General features: G+C 41.3%; 2 protein-coding genes across 3 annotated transcripts; both read right to left on the reverse strand.

Moving 5' to 3' along the window:
- Positions 1–20: 20 nt before the first annotated feature.
- tut1 (terminal uridylyl transferase 1, U6 snRNA-specific) lies at positions 21–9,315 on the reverse strand. Its single transcript, XM_061756615.1, has 10 exons — positions 9,085–9,315; positions 7,418–7,608; positions 7,113–7,319; positions 6,544–6,658; positions 6,178–6,302; positions 5,867–6,093; positions 5,662–5,771; positions 3,447–3,569; positions 3,098–3,190; positions 21–1,925 (listed from the first exon to the last, which is right to left on the reverse strand). Exons 1-10 carry the CDS (start codon positions 9,158–9,160, stop codon positions 826–828), a joined length of 2,367 nt encoding a protein of 788 aa, XP_061612599.1. The 5' UTR covers positions 9,161–9,315; the 3' UTR covers positions 21–825.
- Positions 9,316–9,642: 327 nt separating this feature from the next.
- Positions 9,643–20,948, reverse strand: mki67 (marker of proliferation Ki-67). Of its 2 annotated transcripts, XM_061756329.1 has the most exons (15): positions 20,650–20,948; positions 20,231–20,333; positions 18,351–18,432; positions 18,097–18,212; positions 17,258–17,907; positions 16,955–17,181; positions 15,889–16,876; positions 15,640–15,770; positions 15,380–15,557; positions 15,163–15,300; positions 14,175–15,070; positions 13,447–13,489; positions 13,243–13,320; positions 11,763–13,088; positions 9,643–11,629 (listed from the first exon to the last, which is right to left on the reverse strand). In XM_061756329.1, the coding sequence occupies exons 2-15, from the start codon at positions 20,317–20,319 to the stop codon at positions 9,882–9,884; spliced, it is 6,690 nt and encodes a 2,229-aa protein (XP_061612313.1). In that variant the 5' UTR covers positions 20,320–20,333; positions 20,650–20,948; the 3' UTR covers positions 9,643–9,881. The 2 variants fall into 2 exon arrangements, with proteins under 2 accessions (XP_061612313.1, XP_061612314.1); XM_061756330.1 differs by lacking the exons at positions 18,097–18,212; positions 18,351–18,432; positions 20,231–20,333 and having other exon boundaries at positions 20,650–20,945.
- Between the last annotated feature and the right edge of the window lie 683 nt (positions 20,949–21,631).

Raw genomic sequence — 21,631 nt, forward strand, 5'->3', positions numbered from 1 at the left:
GCACTGGTACAGGCCGTCCATACTATGTAAAACTACCACTGATTTATTAAAACAAATACCAATCAAATGCTGTAGGACAGATGACTTTTATCATGAAACTAACAGGTTTCTTTTCACAACTGCATCACAAGTTTTCCCTTCAGAGCCTCCTAATTTAAGAACATTCTCTTCAACATAAACGTGCTAAAAATCAAGACATCTGTCAAACTTAACATTTGGCTTGACTGGGAAATGCCAACCTGCATCAACAAATGTTCATGATCGATGAAAGCAACTAAAAGATCCCGACAACCCTCACACATAAAAACAGGGTGGAAAATGTACACACTCTTTGACTGTCCATTATTCTTCTATTTTTTTGTTTGAACTGCAAATAGCCCAAAATACATTTTGACATCGTGTGACTAAGACGACCCCTAACAATTGAGCGTCAAGCAGGATGTTCTCAGGCCCAAGTGGCCATCAGCAGGTTGCAAAAGAGATACAGCCACTGGAAGAGTCACAGAAAGACATTGAGGTGGATGTCCTTGGAAATTTGATGGATCAAAGGCCTGTCAGATCAAATCAAAGCTGACCTGTAAAGGTTATAGTGTATCCTGTAAATTCAGCGGAAAGCCAAATATCCCTAACGTTTTGTAAGTAGTGTACTGTATAGGAGTAATGGCCAGTCAAAGAGTGAGTTAATCTTTTAGGGGACACACTGTCGCTGTATACAATATAAGGATGGATGACGATACACACAGTGCAACATTCTGAAGGTTCCGTCACTCTGCAGTCAAAACCATTATGACTCAAAATTCCAAAACCTAATCGGGATAGGACATTTTATCCGCCACCTGCTTCTTTCGCCAGCAGCGACTCCACCATCTTGGGTAGGAAAGCTTCCAGGAAATGAATAAAGTCCTGAAAAACTCCGGTCTGGTCGCAACATGGCTCCAACCTCAACACTGCCTTGGTGCTCTCCGTCTCACCCACCATGTGGGGCCGAACCTTGAACTCCAGCGGTTCCTTGAGCGCCTCGTCTTTCTCGATGATGCGATCGGTAACTTGGGCCTCGAGCTCCACGCAGCTGCCCTCGGGCCGCAGGTCGGTGTCTTTCATTAGCTCGCGCCTCACTTTTCTCCTGCCGGCCCACACGCTGTGTTTCTGCACCCACAGCCAATGGGGGGGCTCCCGCTTGCCCCTTTTGGACATCCTCAGCTTTTTTCCTTGAGGGGAAATGGACGTGTCGCTGCCAACAGAGAGTCGCCGCTTGGTGCCCACCGCAGCGGCTTCGGTGGGGGACTCCGTGCTGTCGTTCGCCGACGTGTTGAGGGAGCCCGAGCTGGTCTCCATTTCTACTGATACGTCGGCGGCCGAATCCTCTGAGAGGCCGAAACCCGAGGAGAACGCGAGATGACATCTGAGAGCGCTTTGAAACACGCACTCCACAGAAGCGCACACCTTCTCGAACCACACCAACCGGAAATCATCTCTCGCCATGTGCATCTGACTGCGGAGGGTTTCTGGGAGTGCGGAGGGTTTGAAAGGAATGCTGATGTTCAGCTCATCTGGTTTGGTTTGTGCAACTCCCCCGTTGGGGGTGAATAAGCGCACGAGACCCCACGACTTCCCTTTGGTGGACTTGCGCAGGTACTGGAGGCTGCGGCAGTACTTCTCGGCCTCCTGACACGCCGTCTGGAAGCATCTCTGAGTGCGCTCATTCAGGTTACCTGCTACATTGTGGGAAAGCTCGAAGGGGTCCAAAACATTGAGTGGGCCCAGTCTTGGTCCACTCTGATAGGGCTTGGTGTTTTTTTCCTCCGCTTGATCTTTGTGACAGAGGAAGTCTGTGATTGGGAGCGCACGCCCCTCCCTCGGAGATATGACACTACTTGCAAAATCAAACTTGGCGTAGAAGGAGAAGAAACCAGCCAAAAGAGTGCCTGGATAGAGACAACGTCAGAATTCATTTGATCATTTAGACCAACTTTAGATCCAAATCACATATTTTTAAATTTTGGGGGGGAATAAATAAATAAATCACACCGCACATCACCACATCACAAAAAGCATTTATATTAAAATAATGATAGATACTAGATTAATTGTACATTTTGCCATCTAATGGAAAAGCATTGTTCTGCCTGTCACAATAGGTCACTGGCATAGATAGATAAACATTATTTGTAGACCAATTTAAGGGGAAGTTTCCAATTTAACTTTTTGTCAAATTTGCTGAAACTGTCAGTATGATCTGAAAGTAGTACATTAGTAAAATGATCTGTGGGAAAATATCTGACCACTCTGGCCCCATCTTATACCTCTATTTTAATTTTTAAGAAATCATGCCCGAGGAAAAACAACCAATTAGAAACAGAAGGCAAGACTGATGAGGTGTCAATCTTTTGCCGTGCACTCGCAGGCTCACTCATAGTAGGCAATCCCACCTGCACCCTCGCTCTGATCTGTTACCTTGGGCTTCAGCTTTGCTGAAACTATGACAGAATATCCACCTACGGAAAATAAAAAAAACACCCATCCCTTGTTTGCTAGCAAATGGGCATAAATAAGGCTAGCAAATAAAAACTAAGCGAAAGGACCGCAGGCAGCCGAGAGGATTCAGAAGTGATGTTGAATTAGCAATCATTCTGTTCGCCGGGTATGTTTATAACTTCTTTTGACTTTTTAATTGATTGTATATTCCCCCCAAAGAATTAACTTGAAACCGATAACATTTAGTGTTTTAGTAACACTCCATTACAAATAAGTCATGTTACCAAGTTAGCAGCCGTGGCTAACTTCGCCTTGTTTACAGTATTACTGCTAGCTTAGTATTACTGCTAGCTTAGTATTACTAGCGCTGCTATTCTGTTGAAGCTGGATATGTGCTCTCTGTGACTCTTTCATAATTGCATATTTCATAACTATTTCATAAACACATGCCACTGTGAATGGCCGTGTTTGAGAATTGCGCTGGTGGACGTCAGTGAGGAGCATGGCTTTGGTCAGCGACTTGAGGGTGGGAGGGACTAATGAAGTGAGGCTACATTCAAATCTCGCGAGCAGTTTTTTGGAGAAACCCTGCTGTAGTTACACATGACTTTCTGTGACTTACAGAGATCCTGGGTATTTCCACTGGGGGGTACCGCAATAGGCTGACTGGGGAAGGTGCAGTTCCATCCCTCAATCACACACTCCTCCTCCTCACCTACAAGGTCAATGAACACATCCACACATTGGAGTTTGTACACAGCAGCCCAACTTGCAAATGTATAATTCTAATGTCAATATATGAGTCAATTTGACCTATTCAGAAACATATAGTTTTAGTTGAAAATGTTGTATTAGTATTCCACTGTTTACATATCAAAACACACAAAATACAAGCACCGTCACCGTTGTGACGCCTATTCAGCATTTAGATTGGTAGCATTACAACGATTCGCTCCCGATGCTGCACTTACAGGCCATGTCTTTAAGGCGGTCCACGGTGGGGAGAACGGGAGGCTCACAATTTTGCAGGAAGAAGATGATGAGCAGTGTCAGAGCGTAGTTGTTGAGCAGTGGACCGGGACCACTGGGGTTACCTTTGTGTTACAACACACACACACACACACACACACACACACACACACACACACACACACACACACACACACACACACACACACACACACGTGTATTTGACAGGCTGAAAGTGCAGGGCCAATCCAAGTTGTGCATGTAGTAGGGCTGCAACAAACGATTATTTTAATAATCCAGTAATATGTTGATTATTTTTTCAATTAATCGATGAACCGGATTTAAAAAAATACTTTTTCGATTTCTATGCATCCAGCCATCCATTTTCTGTACTGCTTATCCTCACTAGGGTCGCGGGCGTGTTGAAGCCTATCCCAGCTATCTTTATGGCATTATTCAAAAACAGGACGTTATTTCAAATTGACACAAAACATGAACAAACACAAATTAATTATGATTCAGTTAGTGGCTTGGTCTGTAACAATTTTAAGTTAAACAAGGTCTTTAAACGATTAATCTATTATCAAAATAGTTGTCGATTAACTTCATAATTGATTAGTTCTTGATTAAAACGATTAATTGTTGCATCTCTACTATACAGTAATGTTGCTTTTAAGTGTTAAAGAGATTTTACTTATGCTGTCGTGGAACAATACACATTCAGCAAGATCAAATGAGTGAATTTTATCCCAGTGTTCTTCAGTTAAGAACAAGTCAATCTCAGTTGGACTTGTATTTTAGATCCGGAATATTAGTCTGTGCTTTTAACTTCCAAAACCAGAATATTGTATTTTTTTTTATCAATGCTAAAATCCAGGGATTTTTTATTTTATTTATTTATTTTTTTAATGGACAGATGGGCCAGAACCTTTGCAAATGAGGTAAAAAACCAAACAAAAACGTTAAGTTTTAATTTTTCCGTACTTTTTTTATTGATTGAATTTTAATTAACACAAATAAAACTATGCAAAATTCTTAATTTTATGTATTTTTTATATACAATAAATTCATCAATTATTTAATGAGCTTAACAGAAAAATACACCGATTCACCAATTGTAGGGAGGGGGGGATTTTTAGGCAGCGGAATTAATGCAACGAATATTACAGGACACTTGATCAAATAAATGCTCAGTGGGCCATTACTGGAGTGAACCATAACCTCTTACAAAATGAATCCAAAATAACGACAAGAATACAGAAGTAAGGATCTACTGACATCTGCTGACCGAAATATGAATCCGCAAGCCAACAAAATCTCAATGAGCCCTTTTTTCCCCAAGATGCACAATGTATTAAAACTAGTCATTTGTAAAACTAAAATTAACAATTTTAAGAATAATAACTTAAACCGTGAATTTGCTAATAAATTGAAGAAATAACCCTGAAAAGGACACCTCTCATTACTTTTACCCTCGTTCTGTTTAGGTGCATTTATGCGTGCATGCTGGCTGTCTGCGTGCAGTACAATGTTGTCACTCAAACAGCAGGAAATGCAAATGGAGTGCTCGCATTTCCTAGTTTTTCCAAGGCTTCAGTTTTTCTTGCAAATCCCTACAATAATCTGATTTAGGATATATTTTTCTGTAATTTTGCATGTACAAATGTCATGTAAATTTATCGATTCGCACACAGACCCACCGCTGGCGTGGTTGCGTGTGACTTAACTGTGATCAGCATGGATCATATATTTTCTGTAACAGAAAATGTGAATGTATGACAGAAATTCTACTACTACCAAGGCAAATTTCATGAACTATCTCAACTACAAATGCCTGTTTGCTGTGCTTTATTTATTAGCAAGCATTCCGATGATCTTTTGAAAACAGGATAAAGATGAGGAAAGTTATTAAAGTTTCGCGGCCACCTCTTGTAACTTTAAACCTCCACGCATTGGCTGAGAAGCATCGAACAGATTCACTTTTATAAGGAAATAGGGGACCAGTTTATTCAGATTGTGGATTGAGAAAACGAGCCCGTCATTTAGAATGAATTGATTAATTTACATACGCAAAACGAAAATTGGTCGACGGTGACTTTGGGTATACACTCAACTTGTGCACAGAGTGAGAACATTTCAACACATTTATTCGTGAATGAGGCCCATTGAGTGTATCTATGCAATCAAAATTCTCAATTATTATTTTTTTCTATTTACCAGCCAGCTGCTTCTGTTTGGCCCAGTAGCGGATGGTGTACACCAAAGGCCTCAGTCTTTCTTCTATTCCTGAACAAAGCTGAAGGAAGCGGGTGTTCCTTACAGCCAGTCTGATAAGACAAGATCAGTTTAAAAACAAAAACAAAACAAAACAAATTGTGACATTTAAAAAAAATAATAATTCCTAGAAATTCCCAACACTGACCTGTTGTTGACTGTGATGTCCCCCTGCAAGTTGAGCACACGGTGATGGAATTTGACCACTGGAAGACGGGCACTGCTGACCACGTGGACTTTGTGCACGCTGGGGACGCAGCGGCGCAGGATGGTCGCCACCAGGTCCAGAATCTCGGCGGGAGAGGCCGTGGACAGGTCGATGTCGGACAGGATGGAGTCCTCGGAGCGGCCGTCGTCTGACGTGCACTCGGCTGCCTGAGGCGAGAGGAAGACAAATCATTTCAAAGTGGAAAATGTACACCCATTTCATGACTCAATGTATTTAGATGAAGGTCAGACCTCTGATGGAAACTTGGCATGGGCCTGGAAGACTTTGGTATTCTCCAAATCCAGAAACAAGTCCAGGTCGCAGGAATGAATACCAAACGTGTTGACAGATGAACCAAAAGGCAAAATTTGGCTCTCTGAAAGCCATCGGAAAAGTGAGGAAGTATGTGAGGGAGGGTTGCTCATGACATAGTTGGGGAAAATACATTTGACCATTTTTCAATTACATATTTTGGATCAGTCTAAAATTGAATCATGAAAAATATGTCACTTTTTCCACAAAACAAAATGATCAGTCACGTTCTCATTTTTTAAATTTTTTATTTGTGATTGCCATTTGAAAATAAAAAGAACTAATATTACACGGATTGTTCTTACCTGGAAAAAACTCCACAAAGACCTCCTGCAAGAGTTGCACCAGCAAGTTTCGGGCCTTCTTCTCTGTGTCTCCAAGCTGGAACCGGTTCTCAATGTACTGCATCTGAGCATTAACCTGAAGGACAACCCACAAAAACACCACACGACCCATTAGACCCTTTTGATCTGCCAGTGAGGGGACATTTCACTGGTTTTAGAGAACCTGCATTGGCTCCCTGTAAGATTCAGAATTGATTTAAAGACTTATTTTACAATTTTATAAAACTCTTGCTGGTCTTGACCTCTCTTAGTTAGCTGAGCTTCTTAAAGCATACCAACCATCACAGATCCTCAGGTCCTCTGGAACCAGCCTTTTAGTAATTTCCAGGACCAGAACTAAGACCCACACTGAGGCCGGAAGGGGGATTTATGTAATATGACTATTTAGCGTTTTAGGTTTCCCACACAGAACATTTTAGGTAAGGGAAAGCCACACGCCGAGTCCACAAACAAAAGGTGCAGCTCAACTTCTGCATAGGAGACGTCCCAGCTAACCCTTTAAAATCCATTTACATCGTATAATTACTTACAGAAGGCAGCTGACAGATTTGGGGTTGTAAGTGGTCCAGCAGTTGTTGCAGGTTCTCCAGGTCACACTTCTTTTTGGGGATGTACTTGAATTCCTTACGATCTCTGGCTTTGACACGCAGTTGGAGACCTTTCATTTGGTGCTCGACGCAGGACAAGGCAGCCTGAATGCTCTCTGTCTCACTGAACTGCACGATGGCAAACACGCCCTGTAGATGCAGAAGGTCACAACAACACAGGAGCTCAGGACAGGCACAAAATGCAAAAAAAAATAAAAATCACAGTTTATTAAGTACAGTCACCTTACCTTGTCTTTGTCCATGATAACATCGGAAACTGTCCCAAATTGCTGGAAGTAGTCACCCAGGTCAGCCTGCGAGATGTCAGGCTTGATGCCGCTGACAAACACGCTGTGCTGCTCCTGGGTATTCCTGGTGGTTCGCACATTGCTTAACGTCTGGTGTTTCCGCCCTTTGATATGCTGATCCACGCTTGACTCTAATGGACCGTCCCAAAGAAAAATCAGAAGTGGAAATACAGAAAAACAATGTTAGAAGATGCAAATATTACTGTAAATACAAGTGCCAAGCTTCCATCTATGAGAACAGTTACCATCTATATGACAGATTACTTAAAATGCAATTGGTTTGTGCATCGGAGGAGAATGTCAGCGCTTGACACGCGCCCTCTCGGCAGCGGGCAAAGCACAGTTTCTGAGGAGAGGAATGTCTGCGCTGTTCGGCTGTCGCCGCTTGTTGCTCTCATGCCTTGATCGGCAACGATCTTGCAACAGGACTGCCGGAGCTGGTGGACTGCCTACAACGGTGTAGGTGCCGTACTGCTAAACGAGTTGAGCGAGGAGCGTCAGTAAAGTGGCCTGGAAGGGTTGAGCGATGCAGAGCTGGATGGGACTTGAGGACGGCGACATTCTTCCTGTATGTGGATTGTGTACATATTACTCGACACAGATGCTACAGTTCCTGGTTTACTTCGAACTTTGCTTGTGGCGAACAGGAGTGATCATGTACGCTGTGATCATAACATCTCCACTGTGAAGGAGACTGCAGACCTACTCTTTCATCTATAATCGCTTCATACAACAAAGAGCGTGTTTGGATATGTGTTTTATGTTCTTTGTATTGTTTTTGGAACAGTGTCACATGTCGGCCCTCTGTATGTCCCACATACATGAGGACTGACAATAAAATGCTATCCTATCCTAGTAATCTGACTGTGGCAAGTTAGCATAAATTCATTGTTGGGCCGTGCATTTGGTACCTGTGGCTTAAGTGGGGATTTAAATTAAAATATTTATTTATTCAAAAAGATTATAAACAATCTATCATACTAACCAGAGATGCTGATTAATAATTTTAATGTGTGCAGATCACTACAGACGTTTTTGGCTTCATCAGACTAAGCAAAGGAACAATTCTGACATCATCAAGGGCCAGCAGTCTGGCCCTGTGAGGCAAATTTATTATGATTGGTCAGAAAGAAAAGGGAAGAAAAACAGTCCTAATAATAAATAGTTAATAGTTAAATAAGTAGAACACATTAGCCAGCACTACTGATTCTGAAGGCCTTGGGCAGACTAGATTGACGTCACAGGGCAACACAGAGGCTGAAATCGGATTGAATAGTGCAGTAAGGAATAAATGTATACAATTTAGGTTGTAAATGTATGTCAGTGTATACAAGAACCGTATAAAAATTGTGCCCATACAAATAATGCGTGGTCTAATTTAAAAAATGTTCATCATTTCGACCACACTGAGAATGTTACCATTTGTTAACTCATGTAGCTACAGAAGTAGCATTTTTCCAAATTTCTTGTATTAAATGGATAGCTGACGAACAAATCTGTACTGTCCACTTATCTGCCTTTTATGGGATAATTCAATATGTACACTGTGATTTTGCCGTTAAAAAAAGGGTTAACGACATAATACAAAGCTCAATAGCGTTGCTTACGGTTTGGTAAATTGACGTTGCACAGGACACAGTGAAAACCCCTCGGCGTCGCTTTTATATCGCTTTCTGATTCCATAGCGGCAAATGTTGATTTAAAGTGAGTTTAAAGACATCAAAATGACAAAAGGAAAACGCCGTCATCCATGCGCCTCTCAAATCTCCCTCCAACGTGAAACAAACGTTTGTTCCGTGTTAACCTCGAAAAGGCTTCCGGGTGGTTACAATTCCGCCTCAAATGTTCCGTGTATAAAATGACATAATACAAAGAAGTATGGATTTTAAAGGGAAATTAAACCATTAAACCTGTGCAAACCTCACGTTGGGTTTAACAGGGAAAACGGTTTTTGATGCACAATTTTGTAGCTTAAGGACGGTGGTTCACCTTTACACAAATAACAGTCAAACTATTAGAAAGTATCCACCTTGTCACGTTAACGACAAACAAGAACAAAAAACGAATCCGATTGACTTTTTAATCCGTCAATCTTTTCTAACCTGTTGACACAAACACCTCCATAAAAAGACAAAAAGAAATATGGGAAAAAATGACAGAAATGATTTCAAATGCACATTTTACTTTATTTTTTTTTTAACCACAAAACATAACGAATGAAATTGATTTAAAAATTAAAATAAGTGGATAAAATTCCCTGCTGTAAAAAAAAAGAACAGTGCTTAATTTTTAATGTAAAACATGACCCAAAAAGAGATTTCATAAAACAGTGCCAATTACAAAAGGCTGATGGCAAAAAAAACAAAAAAAAAAAACATTCTGATTAACCTTTATACAGAGGTGTTCATTTCTTGGTTGATCTTCCTTTTCTAGTTTTTGGCTGGGTCGGAGTATCTTTAGCTTCCTTGGTGGCTACCTCGCTGGTGGACTGTGTTTCATTTGCAACCTTTGTCCCTCGCCTGGGTCTCTTGGCAGGCTGAGGTTCCACTGCTTTTTCTGAGAGGTCCTCTTCAGTTTTATCAGCATTCTCTGACTCACTCTGGCTTAGAGTCACAGCGTGATCACCAGGGCTCGACCGCTTGCCTCGCACCGCTCTCACAGGTCTTTTCGGAAGCTCATGAACTTCGACCTCTAGGTTCCACTTCACTGATCTTACGGGGTTTTGTAGTCTTCCCCTTTTGACTGGTTCTAATGAAGCTGGAGCTGACTCCGGTACTGTGACTGGAGCTGACGCTGGAACTGTCACTGGAACTTCTTTGGCCTCCTCACAGGCAGAGGCTGACCCTCGTCGTGCTCTCTTGGCTGGAACCACTTGTGGCATCTCGTTTTTCAAATTAGTTTTCAAACCTCTTCCCCGTTGCGGTTTCTGTTGAGGTTCAGGTTTTTCCTTTACTTCAGAGGTGGTAACATCTTCAACTTGTTTTGCTCTCCTGCCTCGTTTGGGTTTTTCTGTTAGCGTTTCAATTGGGCCATCATGGTTCTCTACAGATTCAACAGTAACTTCTTGCTTTGGTTTTCGTACCACTCGCCTTGTTGCAATATCAGTTTCTTCTGGTACTTCTGAGGTGGTACCATCTTCAACTTGTTTTGCTCGCCTTCCTCGTTTGGGTTTTTCTGTTGGAGTCTCAATAGGACTATCTTGGTTCTCTGCCGACCCAGGAGTAACTGCTTCTTGCTTTAGTTTTCGTACCACTCCTCGTCTTGTTTTTGTACTGCTAGAAGTGTGTTCGCTCATTTGCTCTGGTTCAGAAACTTGTGGTGCTTCAGCTTGCACTTGGACAGGATTTTCCACATCAACAGTTTGCTCACGTGATGTTTTTATTAGCTCCTGGAGTACAGACTGTGCTACTACGGAAGTCTTGTCACTATTATCTAGCTCTTCTTTGTGCTTTGCGTTTCTTCCTCTGGTTCTGGCGAGAGGCTTGGACTGATGCTTTGTTTCCTCAGAGATGATTTCATCTTTTTCATGTTCCACTAGCTCAACTGTCTCAGAGATCACTTTTCTGCCTCTTCCCTTTTTATTGGTTGGTGCTGGTAGCTGTGGTTGTACAGAGACAGAAGGCTGTTCAATCTCCAGCGTTTTTTCTAGTTTTGGCTGAGGGGGTTCAACAGGTGTGTGCTTAGCTCTTCTGCCTCGACTCGACTTGTTGACCAAGTCCTCATCAGACATTCTGACATCATCTTGACTGGTGTGGGTTTCTGAAGTTCCAGTCACCAAATTTAACTCCATATCTTTCTCTGGCACCATGACAGACTGAGCATCACAAGCATCTTTCTTTGTCTTTGCGTTCCTATTCCTGGTAGTTTGTCTGCCTGCGGGTGGTGCGGTTGCTTCAATTCTCTTCCCTCTTCTGGCCCTGACTGGAGCTGAGACGAGAGCTTCTTCAAAAGCCGTGTCCTGCTTCTCTTCCTCCGCTGTATTTTCCACTAGTTTACCCCGTCTTCCTCGAACAGACGACTTCTGAACGACAGTGATGTCTCTCTCTGTTGCAGTCTTAAATTCTGGCAAACTCTTAGCAGAATCTGAAGATTTATTTTCATGGTGTTCACTTGGCATCTGGCCCTGGCGGTCACCACTGCCTTCACTGTTATCTAAAACCGGAGAAAGCAAAGGAGAAACATCATCATTCTGCATCAATGTAGCTTCCACTCTTCAACAAAATACATTAATCCATCAATGACAATTTGATCACATCAACATTTAATCAAGGACAATGTCCACTACCTTGTGGAGTGTTATCTTGGGAAACATCACTGCAGGCAGAAGACTGAGCTTGTTTACAGTGAGAAAATTGTTTGGGTTTTCTTCCCCGCTTGGCTTTCACAGCCTCTTCCAAAGGTGCAACATTGTCAGTCACTGCCGGCTCAATATCAAGCTCCGGCAAAGTGGCAGCTACAGGGATTGTTTCAGTTTGTTCCAAGGCCTTTTTGGCATATCTTCCTCTTTTAGATTTCACAGCCTCTTTTTCCAAAGGTGCAACACTGTTGTTCATTGCAGGTTCAATATCAACTGGGAGACTCTGCTCACTCTCAGGCTCTGGCAAAGTTTCAGTGGCAGCCTGTTCGACTGTCTCAACCTTTTTGGCATATCGTCCTCTTTTAGGCTTAACAGACTCTCTTTCCAAAGGTGCAACACTTTTATTCATTGCAGACTCAATATCAACTGGGAGAGTCTGCTCACCCTTAGGTTCCGGCAAAGTTTCAGTGGCAGCTTCAGCGATCGTTTCTATTTGTTCTGAGGCCTTTTTGGCGCATCGTCCTCTTTTGGGCCTCACAGCCACTTTTTCCAAAAGTGCAACACTGTCACTTATTGGAGGCTCAATATTCTCTGGGAGAGTTGGTTCACTATCAGGCTCCATCAAAGTTTCAGTGGCAGCTTCGAGGAACGTTTCGATTTGTTCCAAGGCCTTTTTGGCATATCTTCCTCTTTTAGGTTTCACAGCCTCTTTTTCCAAAGGTGGAACACTGTTTTTCATTACAGGTTCAATATCAACTGGGAGACTCTGCTCACTCTCAGGCTCTGGCAAAGTTTCAGGGGCAGCCTGTTGGACTGTCTCAACCTTTTTGGCATATCTTCCTCTTTTAGGGTTCACAGCCTCTTTTTCCAAAGGTGCAGCACTGTTTTTCATTACAGGTTCAATATCCACTGGGAGACTCTGCTCACTCTCAGGCTCTGGCAAAGTTTCAGGGGCAGCCTGTTGGACTGTCTCAACCTTTTTGGCATATCTTCCTCTTTTCGTCTTTGGGGCCGCTATTGCTTCTTCTGCAGGTGGTTCAGTAGAGTCTACTTTCTTCCCCCTTCTTCCTCTGAGAAGAGCTGTGACAACAGGACCTTCAGATGATTCTGTTGACACCGGTTCAGCCACTTTGGGTTCCGCTATTTTGGCCCTTCTACCTTGGACTGATTTCTTTGAATTGGCCGACTCAATAGAAGCCGTGTGCATTTCTGTCACTCCTGGTGCAGCCTCTGATACAGCCTGGGAAACTGCTTTCTTAGCTTCTAATGATTCACAAGCAACACTGGGAACCTCCACCAAAACCTCAGTTTTCTCTGTTAAAACAAGAGGGGGTGGAAAATATTTACATTAGTATCTCTTTGATCTGAGCAAGTCAATCTTTTGGCTTTCAGCTGTACAAATACACATTCCTCAGATATCTTGATTGCCTTATTTTGTGGACTATTAACAAGTAGAGTATAACCGTACCTCTTGAGATGTCAAGTTGAGGAGTGTCATGGGTCACACCTGATGACACTTTGTCCTCTGGTTGTCCTTGAATAAAATCTAGCTCAAATGAACATGGGTGGGTTAAATAATGCAGTTAGCATGGTGATACAGCCCAACTATTGGATTGCAGTATTTATGAATAAAAAAATAAAAAAATAAATAAATTTAAATAAAAAAACATACCTTTTTCTTCATCCAAGTAACTACTTGCAGGGTGATCTTTAAACTGTAAGAGATTAATCGAATTTAGAGATTACAATGCAGCTAGAAATTAAACTAGAAAGCAAATAGTTGGCAAGACTGATTGTCAGTTTGGTAGTCTTATTCTTGAGTTCATTGGCATGGTTAGTACAACCTGTTGTACCGGTACCAAACCTGAACTGTGGTTTTGAGCTGGGAAAAAATAAAATAAAATGCAGTACCGTAATTTTTAAGTACTATTTATTTAAAAAATAATATTAAAATCCAGCAACAGAGCTTTCCAACTATCAAAAGAGAGCGGCACCGAGCAAGACACAAATGGATGCTAATGTTCACGCTCTTGCATGCAAACTCTTTGAAAGACCAAAAAACGTATCTGTTTGGTATTCCACGAACGTAATATTAATCAATCAGTATACAGTGTTGAAACTATTCAGGTTACATCCAAAATATTCTTGAGATTACTTCCCCTTTAAACAATAAACATTTTGGTGGCTTAAGACTTTTGCACAGTACTGCATATGTATAAAATGTTCAGTAGTATTTAAACATTTTAAAATGCTTTGTGTTCAATTGTTGTAAAGTGTTTAGTACTGGTATCGAGATACTTTATACAGATATAGTATTGAAGTCAAACTTTTGGCATCGTGGCAACACTACAACGCCCACCTGTTCTTCCAACTTCTCCTTTCAATTAATGTGATCGTTACCTCAACTGGTTCCTCAATGAGCTCTTGAAGTGCCTCAAAGTCCTCTAGGGGAGCACTACCCCTCAGCCTGGGTGACTTCATGAGCTGCTTGGTACCGAAGTTGTCCTCCACTGGTTCACTTCGCACTTTGGGAGTCTTCATGAGCCTCTCAATTCCAAGAATGCCTTCAAAAGGTGCACTTCTCTGCTTAGGTGTTTTCATTACTTTCTTGATACCAGCGAAGCAGTCTATCGGGGAGTTGCTCACTTTTGGAGTTGCTGAGTTTGTCTGTTCTGGTAGGTCTTGTGATTCTTTAGCTGGTGTTACTAGGTTATGTGAATCTTTTGCCGGTGTCTCCAGAAGGTCTGCAATACCACTGAAAGAAACATCAGCAACTTCTGTTTCCTTGGGAGTTGGGAGGAGTTTCCATTGTAGGTTAATGTGTTCACTCGCTGTCGGAGTGGTCAAAATTCTTTTTTCCTCAGACTTCTGCTTTGGAGTTTTCAGAAGTTTTCCTCTCAGATCCCCAACAGGTTCAATCTTCTGTCTGGGGGTCCTCATGATCCTCTTCACGCCGGTGAGGCATTCCTGTTGCTCAGGTTTTTGTTTAGGTGTTTTCAGGAGTTTTCCTCTCAAGTCCTCCACAGGTTCAGCCTTCTGTCTTGGGGTCTTCATGAGCCTCCTAACACCAGTGAGACACACTGATGGTTGCTGCTTCTGCTTAGGAGTTGTTACATCGCTTGCCTTTGTTCCTGTGTATTGCTGTTCAACAGAATCCTCCTTAATTTCCATACCAGAAGAGAAATTGTTGAAACTGGATTCTTGACTGCCATTCAGAAGGCGCTTCACTGCCTCTTTGTTGTATCGGCCTGCTTTTGCAGTAGATGCAAGAGTGAGTGGGGATACAACCATTTCACCTGAAAATGAGTAAATTCATTGTTTTCCTTCTGGTTTAAATTCTCCATTGCCATTTTTTTCAGATTACAAATTCAGTCAAAGCAGACTTTACCTGGCTCCTCAGGAGTATTCAGCACAGAAGGCTCTAGCACAGCTGGCTCATTAACTAGCAATGGTGTCTTTGTAGTGCTGCTGGTTTCCAATTTTCTCGCCACCTCTTTTACAGGTGTTGTAAACATTTCAGAGATTCCTGAAACAACAACATAAAATACAGCATATGGAATGACAGTTCAAGAAGAAGTTGTAAGAATGTACATGACTGTAATTACCAGATAAATCCTCATCCATTTTCATGTTTTTCTTTGAGATTACTGTATTGAAGATGACTTTTGGTGCAGCACCAGTTGGGTGCGAAACTTTCTGCTTGAAAGCTTGGCCCACAACGATCGTAACAGGCGAATCTGCATGTCCAGTGCTTGCATGGCCCAGCTGCTTTCTTAGAGGAGTCTGACAGATTGAGAACATAATCAGGACACATCATTGTGAGAAATCAAACCACCAAATTTAACTGCTTTTAATGTAAATTTACCTGTGGCCTGGACACCTTCTTCTTCACAACCTTTGTAGTTGTTACAATACTTTTTACTGTCTTTTTGGCTGAGACAGCCGCTTGGACCTTAACCTGCCCGAACCTGACAGTGTCCGCCCAAGAAATCATTGCTGAAACAGGGAAAACAAGGTAATAGTCAAATGGAATGATGCTACCCAAAATTATTTAAAGGCATCATCCTAAATGATGATCAATGTTTTTATTGCACACTGAGAGGTTAAAAGATACCTTTCATTGATGCCCGTGAAATGCCACTTCTTCTGATCATGACTTTAATAGCACTCTTCGCCAAAGGAGTCTTGCGTGAAGCAGTCTTCATGCTTTTCCTTTGCAGAGGGATTTTGGGTATCACCATGGCTGACTGCACTGGATCCACGATTGCAGCTTCTGCCATTGGTGTTGGAGTTTCGATGCGAGACACAGAAAAGCGTCCTTGTACGGATGAAATGTTCATTTGAGTGCCCTGGGGTGCTTTCACTGGTGTTTTGTTGCCATTTCCCTGAGCGGTAAGCCTGGGGGATGTCCTCTTTGTGCTGGTGGGTGTTTCCTTGCAAGTCAGGCCTATGGCCAAAGGAGTTTCGAATTTGTTGCTGGAGGAAGATGGTCTCCTCGGTGTGCTGAGTTTTGATGTCTTCTCAGAAGAAGGTGGATAGGAAGACCTCCATTTTGGTGATTTTTCACCTGACAATGAAGCCTTGGCAGACTGTGTGTTGAGTTTTGGTGACTTCATAGTAAGACACACCCACTTGGGCGAGGCTGGTGTAGATTTTGGAGACTTGGGCGAAGGTGTCCCTGATGTATTTTCTGAAGATGCTGGGGAAGATCTTGATTTGGGAGACTTCTCTCTTGACATTGACAGAATGGCAGATGGTGTGTTGGGTTTTAGTGACTTTATAACAGGAGACGGCCACTTGGGTGAGGTTGGTGTAGATTTTCCTGACTTGGGCAAAGGTGTCCTTGGTGATGACTTCTCCGAAGAGGATCTTGATTCGGATGATTTCTCTACTGACAATGAGGCCTTGGCAGATGGAGTGTTGGGTCTTGGTGACTTCGCTGGTGTAGATTTTGGCGACTTCTTATGAGGAGAAGGTGTCCTTGGTTTTGGAGTCTTCTTTCCTGGGGATGGCTCTTTGGAGGATGGGGAGCGTCCTTTTGGAGAGTTCCTCACAGAAACGTTTGGAGATCGAGAGCTCTTTTTTGTGGGACTTTCAGCCACCTACATAAAACAAAGTCAGTTGTCAAAGAAGAGCAAATTTGCATTGTAAATGTTCAGGTTCAACCACTCACGTCTTACATTTAGCAGGCCAATGACTGATGCTCGTCTCAGCAGTGATTGTTTGGGTTTAACACGACAGAGGCTCCTTCTAGGATTCTCGCCTTTGCGTAGGGGAGAATCAGGGGGCATTTTTTTATCAAACAGCTCAGGAACCAGGTAACCTCCAAAAGAAACACGTTTCTTCTTCATATGTGGTGCCGGTGAGTCAAGCACAAGCTCTGCACTTTTGCGTTTATTTGCCACCCCTTTAAGTGATAAAGAAAAAGAAATTACCTTTAGTTTGATTTGGAACAAAACAACTTTTAATAATATAATATTTACCTTTTTTCATGACTCCTGGTGAGTTTTTATTGTGTGGACTGGATATGACTTTGTCATGTTGCTTGGCTGGTGTGGCCTCCTTGCTCCTGCGTCTCACGGGCGACTTGAGTGTTGGAGTACAAATTCGCTCAACATCATCACTGGCATTAAACCTCTGAGGAGTGACACGCTGCCTTGTCTGTGGAGAGCTCACTTCAGACTTATTAGCTGCATTTTTAGCAGGAGTCATCACATCAGAAGCGATAATCTGGGGGGAATTGCTACGCTTCTTGTCAGATGTCGGGACAACATTACTTGTACTTTTAGCCTCTGCTTCAACTTCGCCATGAGAGACTGTGGCCTCTGCCACTTTTAGTGTGCCTTTTGTGGAAACATTGATTTTCCTCGATGGCGTCCGGATGTTGGTGCCAGTAGATTTCTGAGGGGTCCTAACATCCAGAGATTTTCTGATCATTTGATAGAGATCACTAAAAGGAGATACTGTATTGCTTTCTTGCGTGTCACCGTCCTCCTTGGGGTCCTTCCCCTTAGTTTGCTCCAGTGATCGCTGGATGTTGTGGTTAGTTCCATCTTTAAGATGGGATTTGGGGGTTCCGGCTCTGCTTCCTTTGATAAACTTCTTCGGCGTGGGTGCCGGAGGGTACTCAAACCTGAAATTAATAAAAGGCATTAAGTAAAGAATGCATTTTCCATTAGGACTGTGCTTTTGTCAAAACAATGTCTTCCATAGAAGCCCATGTGAGGAAAAAGCAATTAGGGGTTCACAATCCATGATAAAAACAGTTAATGATAGGAAAGTATACTTCAAATTACCTATTCTACAACTTTGCACAACACACCTGAAAGAACGGTCAACAATGGTTATGACATCGCCATCCTTCAAACGCTCAGACTGTTGCAGCACCTCTCCGTTGACACAGGTCGGGTTCACTGAGCTCAAATTTGTTAGTATAACCTAGGAGAAACCATAGAAACAAATTAAAAGGATTTGAAGGAGCCTTTTAACATACAACTCAAACATCAGGCCTCCCAATGAGGAATGAAATGACCAGCCTTGAGAATGAGAATGTATCTTCAGTGTCTCTTGTATTACCTCTTTATTTTCATTCAAGTCAATTCTGCAGTGCTCCTTAGAAACTTGGGGAAGCTGAATACGAATATCACAGTCAGGCTTCCTGTTGTAAAAAAATAAAATCATTAAAAAAAAGAAACAATTTAAAAAAATTAAAAAAAACAAGGAAGGAGTAGTTTGCAAATATTCATAAGAGTTGATAGCTATTCATAACAAAACCTGGAGGGCTTATGAATTTATACAAGCAATTTACATATTCAAATAACACTATAACATAATTAACAAATAAATACACACACGCGTACATATGATGAATAATAAAGTTGGATATGTGCATTAAAAAGTTTAGAGAAGGTCAAATTAAGATCCCTGTAAAGGTCACACATTGGTAACTTGACTTACAAGTGCCCCAACCTGTGACTTTTTGAGTTACTAGCCCTCGCTTAGTGTTTGTGTTACAAGCTTTAGATACGTTGCCGCTTCAGTAAAGTGGAAAAAAAAAAGTGGAGCAATTAACGTACTGTAATGCCCACCACATGTGGGCAAGGAGAGCCTGAGTTGCGATGCACTTTCAGCCATTTATTGTACGGGACAAACACACAAATACAAAATGAGAGCACACGCAAGGAGCTGCAGTAGGCCATAGCTCACACCAGATCATCACACACAGTAACTGGCCAAATTGGACCAACTGGACTTAATCTCCTGATGTCACTCACTAAACCACACCCCTTAAATGCATACATTTCAGTTATTGCGACTTTCAATACAACGCCATTTTTCTTTATTAAAAACACACAGCAAAAACTGACTTTTTTGTGGGGTAGGAACAGATCAATGGCATTTTAAAGGGAAGCTAATAATTTGATGTACAAATAAAAGAGAGATTAAAGCTTGGTTACAGAACAAATTAAAGTGCTAAGTCAAGGTACCGCTGTACTGTATGTAGTGCATTTTAGGTTGATCCTGAAATTTCACCCGAAAGCCAAATATCCCATACTTTCAAGTGAGTAGTGTTTTACATTACACCATAATATAGTCGTACTTGAGAGGTGTAAGAAAGGCAACAAAGTAAAAAGAAAAAGCATTGATTAATGCAAATTCATTTTGTGATACAGTATAAAGTGTTTTTTTTGTAGATTTTTTTTTCTCACCAAAATTTTGTATACAAAATTATCCAAACCAAACTAATCCACCTTGCCTGTGCAACTTTGAGTGTAACTGTTCAATAAGAAAGTTCCAGATTCCGACCCCTTAATAAAGAAGAGAAACACAACACAATCCAAGAAGAAACTCAGCGTAAAGTACAAATATGGCAGCTTCCCCTTCCAAACAATAACCTTTCCTCCTCCCTCTCTCTTTCATACAACATCAAGAGTCTAGTCATTTTTAAAATTTCACATTGTTTTCTGTATACTACGATAATTTATCACTATTAAATTTATTTCTTCATATTTTTGGGTGTCTGGAACAGATTTACTGGAGTTACAATACTGCTTCAGTTTTTTTGTACAATGTGGTTTAGGTCTGACTGTTTTGGATGGATAAATCAAACAAAAAAATATATAATAAAAAATACATATTGCACTGCTTCTTGAGTAAATGTGATACCTTAAATACATGTGAAGTGAAAAAAATGGCTTCTTTATTCACAACGTGACATCTCAGTCCAATGCCCCTTGGAAAATAGTTTATTTTGGGCACTAACACGCGACTCCAAAAACTGCAAATTGACCTTAAAGTTTAAACGTTTGTAAAACAGTTGTTACCAAATTAATAATAATAAAAAAAATGTACGTTACACAAACAACTTTTAAGTTCAAGTTTGGCCATTTCTCCAGCTGCAAATGAGACTCGATAAAATGTAATGAATGATCAGCGAATTGTACATTTGAGCTCACCTTCCAAACAAGCACGATGCAGTCAGAGGAAATTCCGTGCCGTCTCCTCCGCTCCGCTTAACCACAACTATTTTTCCATGTAGTGGCATTCTGGCAACGTTACCTTTAATGAAGAGAAACATATTTGTAAACATAGCTCAGGCTTATCTAGATGGCAACAAATGACGAAATAACTTTAACTACCCAATGGACATTTACCTAGCAAATTAGGACCTTATGTACATACGAAACATGCATTACTTAATTAAAGTCTTCTTCAAATCACGTAATATCGCCCATATTCGATTTATATCAATGTATAGGCTTGGTAACATTAGTAATTTCAAAAACATAAATAAAAAAAATTTAAAATAAAAAAAATGTCACGATAAGCAAAATGCGTCAACTTAAACAGCAAAGTGACTTTGCTGTAGCCTTACCTGGATTCTTTCAAAAACACGTCGACCTCAAGAAATCCATACACACGGCCTGCGGCTCGGATAAAATGTTTCTATCATTTAAAACGTAAAGTCAATCCGAGTGAATCCGACTACGCGTAGCTAATGTAAAGATACCTTAAAACACGAGTAGCGGCCGGTGTTCCTCTTCCAACGCAAGGCTGCAGTATCCCTGCGCCGGATCGTACAAAACAACCTTTCACTCAAATACGGCACATTAACGTTAATTTCACGGTGATTTTCCTATTTATTATCTTTAACTACAGATTAAAAACATTTTTAGATAGTCGAAGTAAAATTTTCTCGAACTTCAATGAAAGGAACTATATTGTTTATGAATTTGGCGGAACGATAGCGCTTGACTGAGAAACTGGTGATTTGAAAAAGTTTGAAAATCCGCGCGAAGGATTTTGATTGGTCAAAACTTCCGAGCAACACCCAGTAGGCGGTGCTAGGCAAATGACTCCCACCCGTTACGCAATACGTTGACAGAGTGACGTCGCTGATGTTTTCTTTTTTGTGTGAAGGTTTGACGCGAATTACGCGCACAATACTACATTGTTACGATATCATTATATAATTAAACGTGAAAAATAATAAGACATAATCATACGTTGAACTCGGTCAGTTCAGGATTATTATTTATTTGATGTCCCCGTGCACAAACGTCAAACAGTAAGCTTAACATTTGTAATAAGGTCCTTTAACTATACTTTATATAGATAAAACTGATACCATCCCAGAGAGCAATTTGTATTTCCTAACTCAATTATACATTTATAATACTAATGGAAACACATTTTAGGGACATTTTTTTTTTTTTGTAGTATTGATCATCTGAATGGGGCTCACGCTGTTTGGGTCTGCTTTCTATCATGGATTTGATGCATATTGTTTACATTACAGTGTTTCCAATCATTTGTTGAGCCAATTAAGGCACATATTTTACATTAGCACAACACCT

The sequence above is a fragment of the Phyllopteryx taeniolatus genome, chromosome 19 (genome assembly GCF_024500385.1).
Source record: "Phyllopteryx taeniolatus isolate TA_2022b chromosome 19, UOR_Ptae_1.2, whole genome shotgun sequence".
NCBI classification, from domain to species: domain Eukaryota; kingdom Metazoa; phylum Chordata; class Actinopteri; order Syngnathiformes; family Syngnathidae; genus Phyllopteryx; species Phyllopteryx taeniolatus.

Bases quoted from the DNA above. Each gene is read 5' to 3' on its own strand.
- mki67 (XM_061756329.1), bottom strand. From the start codon at position 20,319: ATGCCACTACATGGAAAAATAGTTGTGGTTAAGCGGAGCGGAGGAGAC. The intron at 16,877-16,954 runs GTAAGACGTGAG...TGTTTTATGTAG, and splicing joins CAGTCATTGGCCTGCTAAAT to GTGGCTGAAAGTCCCACAAA. The intron at 15,558-15,639 runs GTAAATTTACAT...TCAATCTGTCAG, and splicing joins AGAAGGTGTCCAGGCCACAG to ACTCCTCTAAGAAAGCAGCT.
- tut1 (XM_061756615.1), bottom strand. From the start codon at position 9,160: ATGGAATCAGAAAGCGATATAAAAGCGACGCCGAGGGGTTTTCACTGT. The intron at 7,320-7,417 runs GTAAGGTGACTG...CTGCATCTACAG, and splicing joins TTATCATGGACAAAGACAAG to GGCGTGTTTGCCATCGTGCA. The intron at 3,191-3,446 runs GTAAGTGCAGCA...TTGACCTTGTAG, and splicing joins CCGCCTTAAAGACATGGCCT to GTGAGGAGGAGGAGTGTGTG.